The sequence below is a fragment of the Salvia miltiorrhiza genome, chromosome 2, assembly GCF_028751815.1.
Source record: "Salvia miltiorrhiza cultivar Shanhuang (shh) chromosome 2, IMPLAD_Smil_shh, whole genome shotgun sequence".
NCBI classification, from domain to species: Eukaryota; Viridiplantae; Streptophyta; class Magnoliopsida; order Lamiales; family Lamiaceae; genus Salvia; species Salvia miltiorrhiza.
In genome coordinates this window covers 24,771,505-24,780,658 of record NC_080388.1, presented here as the reverse complement: position 1 = coordinate 24,780,658, position 9,154 = coordinate 24,771,505, and the positions used below count along the sequence as shown (strand labels likewise).

Sequence of the window (9,154 nt, the reverse complement as noted above, 5' to 3'; positions counted from 1 at the left end):
CACCACTGTTCGCTATTATTTTCACCACGCCGCAAGTATACGGGTAGTTGTAATATATGGAAGCAAGGTCGTATCCCACAAGGATTAGTAGTTCAATCTAGTGATTATCCTAATTCATTTTACTCGACTATTTAGACTAAACGATTGAGTGATTGGTTTGATTATCAAACTAAATACTTAACAAGTGCAAAGACAAATAAAAATCAAATAAGCAAAGTGGATAAATAAGATGATTAAGGCGATTTAGGGACTAGGCATCGATGATTAAGTAAAAGACTTCAATTATAGCTCAATATTAATCTTGACAATCCTAATTATCTAGAGTGATCTCCCAACTAGTTCTAGCCCCCTCCCGGACGACTAGAGCGGTAGATTACGGGTCATAGTTGCCGTCCCCGGTCAACTTCTAACCTATAACTCCCAAAAGCACACAAGGATCGACATACTCTCACCCAACTCTCAACCTCCCGGTTATCGAATTGATATGTTTCAAACACCTTATCTATTGCAATTATCCTCTCCCGATTCAATGTGCAAATTAGAAATGCATAGAATGTGGCCAACAATCCATACAAGAAATAAATCAAGGGTTTGAAAAGATAATGTGCAAATGAACAAACAAGATTTATATTGAGCATAAATAATCAATCCATTACAATAATCATCTAGCCTAATCCCCAAATCAAAGAGAAATTTAGCCTAACATGTTCAAACACAATAAATCAAAGTTAAAGGTGTACATAATGAAAGAGAGAGTAAGAAATGACAAATCCTATTTATGAGCTTCTTCTTCCTTCTCTTCTCTTCAATGGTCTTCAATGGTAGATGGGTGTGTTGTTGGAGGCTAGGGTTTAGTGTGTGTAGTGTTGGGGAAGATGAGTGATAGAGAAGAAGAAGAATAATAAGAGAAAAAGGGGGAAAATGGGTTTTAAGGGCTGAAAAACGCGACTCCGCTCTTTTCCCGCGGTCATGGCCCGCGCCCGTGGTGCTCAAACGTGGGCGAAACTCAGGGAACCCGCGGTCCCGCCCCGCGGCCGCGGGTGGTGACCGTGGGTGGACCCGCGGTCCCACCCCGCGGCCGCGGGTGGTGACCGCGGTACATCCCTGGAATGGAGCACTTAGCCCGCGGTCCCACCCCGCGGCCGCGGGTGGTGACCGCGGGCGATACCTTCCCCACGGACGCGTGACCGCGGCCGCGGCCTCTGTGCGCGGCTGACTTTGTCGGCCCCGTTCTCCCTCGTCCGAGCTCCGATTCGGGCGCCGTTCACGCTCATGGATTCCTCTCGAGACGTACTTCAATCCTATGCTCTCACAATTCTCCAATCAACTCTTGATTTGCCCTGAAAAAACTCAAAAACTATACCAAGCAATCAAAACTTCATAAATACTAAATATTCGGGCACAAACAAGCATTCACAAGCAAAACATGAAGGGAAATGACAACAAAACATGTGGAATTGAGGTACGAAAACCATGTTTGTCAACCCCCCAAACTTAAAGTGTTGTTTGTCCCCAAACGACGAAGAGAAGAGAAATAAAAGTAAACAAACATGTAAGCATGAATTGGTGTCATTTCAAAGGCTTCAACAATTTTTTTCAAATGAGTATCACAAGTAGATGTGCATTTCAAGAAATCACAAGTGTCAAAGAGTTCAACATTAGAGCCTCCAAGCTTGAATCCTCACAAAGGTGGATGTTTCAATGGTGCACTCAACTCTCAAGTGTTTAGAATGGACGTGTTTGCACTCAACTTGAAACAATGCATGCAATCTACCATAAGCTTGCCATTTATCCTAACTCTTTATACTTCAATGTGTTATAAATAAAGATCAAAAAGGGCTTTCCTTGGGTTGTAATGAGGGTTCTTTGGTAAGGTGAGAAATTTTTAGGCAAAGTGACTCATCCCACGATCAAATAATCATAATGAACAAATCGACTTCACTATTTCTCTTATCAAACATAAACCACAATCCCTGCATTTCATCCTTAGTGATATCTATCATGGCCATGATTCAAAAGGCAAATCACTCCCCTTTATGCTCTTTTATTCACATTCATTTTCATTTCTTTTTCTTTTTGAGCTTATAGGGGACTAGTGATTTTCACTTAATCAAAGCTTGATAAGCACTTTCAATCATTTCCCAAACTTTTCTTCATCAAAGCAACCACCAACACTCTAGGTTCTACCCCTTTATTATTGGTTATTCAAAGAAAGGCTACAAGGCACAAAAGGGGTAAACTAGGATCATATGAGATTTGGACACAATTTGAGTTAAGTGGCTAACAAAGATGGCCTTAAATCACTTCAATATTAACAACACATCTACTTTTATTTTCAAGAGAGGACTCATGGCAAGTTCTAGAGATCAACACACATGCTCAAATGATTTACACTCAAGAACAAAATGAGATTGTAAATGTATGACAATCAAAGGCTCAATTCTCACAAGCTCATTTCTTTTTCAAGTTCTTGGAGGTACAACATTTAGCTCATCATCACAAGTTCAAACTCTTCATGCAAAATCAACAAGTGATACATAACAATTTCTTTTCAAAAACACAATCATATCATAAGCCCAATAACAAACAAATCATCCTCACAAAATTTGTTACAATTATCCAACAAAAAAAACAAAACATCAAAAAGTCTTTCAATTATTCAAAACATAACAAAAACACAACATGCAAAAACACAAGATAAACGAGACAACTAATCCATCTTTCCCCTCCCCCCAAACTTATTTCACACAAAGTGGAAATAAGGATGGAGGAAAAGAGAAGGATAAGTTGGCTCGGACTCACAATGGTACGGGCACGACTACGGTGGCGGAAAGGGGCCATGGAAGGCATGGAATTGGCGCATATGCTCTTCATAGCGGCGCCGCTCATCCTGTTGGTATTGCAAAAAGGCTTCATATTGCCTTCGTTGCTCTTCTTGGATTGCATCAAAGCGGGCCATGTTTGCGGCTTGGAAGGAGTCAAAGCGGCCCATCATCCTATCCTCAAATCCGACACCTCCTCCTGGATACGCCGGGGGTGGTTGAGGTATCTCACCACCTGGTTCATATGCTTGCTCTTCCTCCTCGCCCTCGGGGGCGTGTTGTTGTGCATGTGCGTCTTGGAGGTGAGCAATGGTGGCGGCAAAGTGGGCGGCGGCCGCGGGTGGTGACCGCGGGCACCCTGGGAGTCTTCACCTTTGAAAAAAAAACAATTTTTGGCGTTTTTTTTTTTTTTTTTTTTTTTTTTTAGATAAAGGGAATTAAACTCACAAACAAAAGAAATCACACACATATAAAAATATATACATAGATGAATATATATAATACCTATGTATATGTGTGTTTATTGAACTTGCAAAAATTAAAGATACCTTGTTGGGGTGCCTCCCAACTAGCGCTTAGTTTAACGTCGTGAGCTCGACGTCTTCATGATGGTGTCATGTCTTTGGTTCGGCGAGAATGATGACGGACACTTTCTCTCGTGGCTCGGCTCGAAAGTATGCCTTAATGCGTTGGCCATTCACCACAAAAGTGCGTCCATCGTTGCCCTTCAATTCAATAGCTCCATTGGGGGAGACCTTGTTGATGAGGAATGGGCCCGACCATTTGGACTTGAGCTTTCCCGGAAAGAGTGAAAGGCGGGAATTGAAGAGAAGGACCTCATCCCCGGGTGCAAATTCCCGTTTGTGGATCATCCTATCATGAAACCTCTTGGTCCTCTCTTTGTAGAGGCTTGAGCTTGCAAATGCCTCACTTCGAAATTCATCCAACTCATTGAGTTGAAAGACTCTAGCTTGGCCGGCCTTCTTGAAATCAAAATTGAGCTTCTTGACCGCCCAATATGCCCTGTGCTCTAACTCTACGGGGAGATGACATGACTTCCCGTATACAAGTTGGTATGGTGACATGCCAAGTGGTGTCTTGTACGCCGTTCGATATGCCCAAAGTGCGTCATCAAGCAAGAGAGACCAATCCTTCCGGCTCCCATTCACCGTCTTCTCTAGCACTTGTTTAATCTCCCGGTTTGCCAACTCGGTTTGACCATTGGCTTGGGGATGATAAGCCGTTGTCACTCTATGCTTCACCCCGTACTTTTTGAGAAGTCCTTCCATCCACTTGTTGCAAAAGTGGGATCCTCCATCGCTTATCAAGGCCCTTGGAATTCCATGCCTTGTTAAAATATTCTTTTGAAGGAACTTGATCACCACTTTGGAGTCATTGGTTTGAGTAGGAATTGCTTCCACCCATCTTGAAACATACTCCACGGCCAACAAAATGTATTGGAAGCCGAAAGACATTGGGAATGGGCCCATAAAATCTATGCCCCATACGTCAAAGAGCTCAACTTCAATCACATTGTTAAGGGGCATCTCGTGCTTCTTTGATATTCCTCCCATTCTTTGGCATTGATCACAACTCAAAATAAATGAGTGGCAATCCTTGAAAATAGTTGGCCAATAGAAGCCACTTTGAAGCACCTTAAAAGCGGTTCGGTTGGTGCCAAAATGCCCTCCACTAGGGGAAGAATGACACTCCCTCATAATAGCTCCCCATTCCTCTTCGGGTACACACCGCCGGATGATGGTGTCGGCACATCGTCGATACAAGAACGGCTCATCCCATAAGAAGAATTTCACATCATGAAAGAATTTTTTTCTTTGGTAACGATTCAACTCGGGTGGTGGATGAATGCCGGATGCAAGATAGTTGACGTAGTCCGCATACCATGGGGTGTGGGTCTTGACTTGCAAGATTTGCTCATCGGGAAAATTCTCATTGATGGGAACATCGGCATTTTCCCCTTCCACGGGATTCTCAAGTCTTGAAAGGTGATCCGCCACAACATTTTCACATCCTCTCCTATCTCGGATTTCAATATTAAACTCTTGAAGGAGGAGGATCCACCTTATCAACCTCGGCTTGGCATCTTTCTTCTCAAATAAATACCGGATGGCCGCATGGTCGGTGTGAACAATAGATTTTGTGCCAATGAGGTAGGAGCGGAATTTGTCGAAGGCATACACAACCGCCAAAAGTTCCTTTTCAGTGACGGTGTAGTTTGATTGAGCCTTATCTAGAGTCCTACTAGCGTAGTAGATGACTCTAAATAGCTTGTCTTTCTTTTGCCCCAACACGGCCCCGACGGCGATGTCGCTTGCGTCACACATGAGCTCAAACGGTTGTGACCAATCCGGTGTGATCAAGATGGGAGCACTCACTAAAGCCTTTTTGAGTTTTTCAAAGGCCACCAAACAATCTTCATCAAAGTTGAACTTTGCATCTTTTTCAAGAAGGTGACATAAGGGTTTGGTGATCTTTGAGAAATCTTGGATGAATCTTCGATAAAACCCGGCATGTCCAAGGAAGCTTCTCACGGCTTTCTCATTGGATGGTGGTGGAAGCTTCTCAATGGCCACTATCTTTGCTCGATCCACCTCCAATCCGGCTTTGGAGACCTTGTGTCCAAGCACAATTCCATCCCTAACCATAAAATGACATTTTTCCCAATTCAATACAAGGTTAGTTTCCTCACACCTTTGCAACACAATAGATAGATTATGGAGACAATGATCAAAAGAATTGCCAAAGATAGAAAAGTCATCCATAAAAACTTCCATTACATTTTCAATTAAATCATGGAAAATGGCCATCATGCATCGTTGAAAAGTAGCGGGGGCATTGCAAAGACCAAATGGAATGCGTCTATAAGCAAAAATGCCATAAGGACAAGTGAAAGCGGTCTTTTCTTGGTCCTCCGGGGCAATCATGATTTGATTATACCCGGAGTACCCATCAAGAAAACAATAAAATTCATACCCTGCCAACCTATCAAGCATTTGGTCAATAAAAGGAAGAGGAAAGTGATCTTTTCGAGTAGCTGTGTTCAACATCCTATAGTCAATACACATCCTCCATCCATTTACTAACCTAGTTGCAATTAGCTCATTATGCTCATCTTTTATGACGGTTATCCCCCCCTTTTTAGCAACAACTTGAGTGGGACTAACCCACTCACTATCCGAAATAGCAAAAATAATTCCCGCATCTAGTAATTTGAGAACTTCTTTTCTTACTACTTCTTGCATAATAGGGTTCAACCGTCTTTGGCCTTGCCTCCTAGGTTTAAAATCATCTTCCATCAAAATCCTATGCATGCAAATGGATGGGCTAATCCCTTTTAAATCGGAAATTGACCATCCTATAGCGGACCTATACTTCCTCAAAACATTTAGCAATTGATCAAGCTCATGAGGAGAAAGGTAGGATGATACAATTACCGGATACGCCTCATCCTCACCAAGGAAGGCGTATTTCAAGTGTTCGGGGAGAGGTTTTAACTCCAAGCTTGGAGTCTTCTTCTCCACTCCTTCATCTTTCGGCTCTCCATTTCTCAAGTCCAAGAAACATGCCTCTCCTTGTGAAATTTTCTGCACAAAGTTCATTTCATTAGCCTCAATAAATAAGTTAGAAGCATTAAACTCATCATTATCAACAAAAGAGAATAGAGGGTTTAGGAGGCAAGTGTCCATTGGATTGTTGTAGATGTGGTACTCCTCCATGTTGATGCAAGACTCTATCACTTGCATCATCTTGCATTCACCAACCCTCTTTTCTTCTTCCTCCTTGTACTTGAGAGCTTTGTGGATTGAAAATGTGAAGCTCTCGTCATTCACTCTAAGGGTGAGTTCGCCCTTAGCAACATCAATGAGGGCTCTCCCCGTTGCCAAGATGGGGCGCCCAAGAATTAAAGGTACATCTTTGTCTTCCACCATGTCCAAAACAACAAAGTCCACCGGGAAGATGAAATTGTTGACTTTCACGAGGACATCTTCTACTATCCCCTTTGGATAAGAAACGGAACGATCCGCCATTTGAAGGGCAATTGTGGTTGGCTTGATGGTGCCAATCTCTAGCTTGTTGAAGATTGAGAGCGGCATCAAATTTATACTTGCTCCCAAATCACACAAAGCTTTCCCAAAACGATCATTCCCAATATCACAAGGGATTGTGAAGCTCCCGGGGTCCTTGATTTTGGTGGGGATTTTTCTTTGGAGAACGGCACTACATTCTTCGGTTAGATTGACCGTCTCATTCTCTCCCATCTTCCTCTTGTTTGATATGACCTCCTTTAGGAACTTTGCATAGGAGGGCATTTGTTTCAAAGCTTCAATAAGTGGAATGTTGATGTGCACCTTTCGAAAAATCTCAAGAAACTTGGAGAATTCATTCTCCACATTCTTCTTTTGATGTCTTTGAGGAAAAGGGATTGGTGGGCAATAAGGTGGTGGAGCCACGTACACCTCCTTCTTCTTTCCTCTATCTCCTTGTTCCTTTGAAGGGTTGCCATCTCCAACTTCAACCACAACACCACTTCTATCTTCTTCGTCGGGCATCTTGGGTTCTTCATATGTTGTCCCACTCCTTAGAGCAATGGCCTTGCAATGCTCCTTGGGATTCACGATTGTGTTGCTTGGGAATTGCCCTTGTTGGTGTTGATTGTTTATAGACTCGGCAATTTGTCCCACTTGTATCTCAAGCATTTTCAATTGCTTGGCTTGAGCCTCTAACTTCTCATCCGTTCTTGTCATGTGAGCTTGAGTCGTGGTCATGAACTTCATCAATATTTCTTCAAGGTTGAGCTTCTTCTCTTCCTTGATCATGCCATGGCTCACCGCAAATCCGGGCGGTGGTTGCAAGAAATTGTTTGGATTGCTATAGGAGAGGTTAGGGTGGCGGTTAGGTTGGAATCCTTGAGTGTATTGCCCTTGCCCTTGGTAGCCACCTTGTTGTTGGGGCCGGAAGTTCGCATAGCCTCGGTTGTTGTTGTTGTTGATGTAGTTCACATCCTCGAAGCTAGTTTGTTCTTCAACCACGGGCTCTACCTTTGACATTGATATAGCATCAATCTTACTATTCATGGCGGTCAATTGAGCCGTCAAAAGAGCTATCGGATCCGAGCTTGTTGTAGCCGCCACCTTCTTCAAGATGATCCTCTCCGTTGGGAATTGATGGCAATTGGTGGCCAAGTTCTCTATGATGTGAGCGGCCTCCGCGTGGCTTTTCTCCAACAATGCTCCATTAGCCGATGCATTCATGTCTCTTTGCATCTCACCACTACACCCGGTGTAGAATATACAAATGATTGTGTTTTGATCTAAACCATGGTTAGGGCACTTCCTTAGCATCTCTTTGAATCTCTCCCAAGCTTCGTAGAAGGATTCTCCATCAAATTGGTGAAATTGGACTATGTCTTTCTTCATCTTCATGGTTCTACCCGGAGGGTAGAACTTGTTGAGAAACTTTTGAGCCATGTTCTCCCATGTAGTGATAGAACCACCCTCTAAAGATTGGTACCATGTCTTGGCCATGCCCCTTAGCGAAAAGGGGAAGAGTCGAAGTCGAATGGCATCCTCCGGGACTCCATTCATCTTGATGGTGCCGCATATCTCCAAGAAGTTTCCAAGATGTCCATTCGGGTCATCTTGGGAAAGACCGGCGAATTGGTTTTGTTGTACCATATTTATGAGGGCCGGCTTGAGCTCAAAATTTGTGGCGTTGATTCTCGGGGCATTCACTCCTCCTTGTTGGACAATGGGTTGGAACATATTGCTAATAGGTGGTGGTGGAGGTGTATTTCTTAGAGCTTCTTGCTCATTGATTTTCCCTTGCATGGCTTCTAATTGCATTTGAAGTTGACGGATTAAGTCGTGATTTTCCGCCATAGCTTCCTCCAACTCTCTATCTCTTCTTGTTCTTGCTTTGTTGTGTCGACAAAAAGCTTCAACCTCAAGGTTTATAGGTATAAGAGGTGCACCCTTAGATCTTGTGTTCATACACTACCTATCAACCAACAAGAACAAGAAGTCAAAACACAATCTTAAAATAGAAAACAAAAATTAAAGCAAGTAAAATGTCTAAAGTAGTTAAGCACAATGAAGCAAAATATCACAAGCAAAGAAACTAAACTAATCCCCGGCAACGGCGCCAAAAACTTGTTCGCTATTATTTTCACCACGCCGCAAGTATACGGGTAGTTGTAATATATGGAAGCAAGGTCGTATCCCACAAGGATTAGTAGTTCAATCTAGTGATTATCCTAATTCATTTTACTCGACTATTTAGACTAAACGATTGAGTGATTGGTTTGATTATCA

At 42.9% G+C, this 9,154-nt stretch overlaps 1 protein-coding gene and 1 non-coding gene across 2 annotated transcripts; one reads left to right on the top strand and one right to left on the bottom strand.

Annotated features, from left to right (window-relative positions):
* Positions 1–2,818: 2,818 nt before the first annotated feature.
* Positions 2,819–7,588, bottom strand: LOC131008179 (uncharacterized). The gene is made up of 7 exons (XM_057935071.1): positions 7,301–7,588; positions 5,466–7,192; positions 4,637–5,351; positions 4,007–4,339; positions 3,863–3,973; positions 3,547–3,802; positions 2,819–3,180 (listed from the first exon to the last, which is right to left on the bottom strand). Exons 1-7 carry the CDS (start codon positions 7,586–7,588, stop codon positions 2,819–2,821), a joined length of 3,792 nt encoding a protein of 1,263 aa, XP_057791054.1.
* Positions 7,589–8,156: 568 nt separating this feature from the next.
* On the top strand, positions 8,157–8,263 carry LOC131013712 (small nucleolar RNA R71). The gene has a single exon (XR_009097799.1). It is a non-coding gene; the product is annotated as a small nucleolar RNA R71 (small nucleolar RNA).
* The last annotated feature ends 891 nt before the right edge of the window (positions 8,264–9,154 follow it).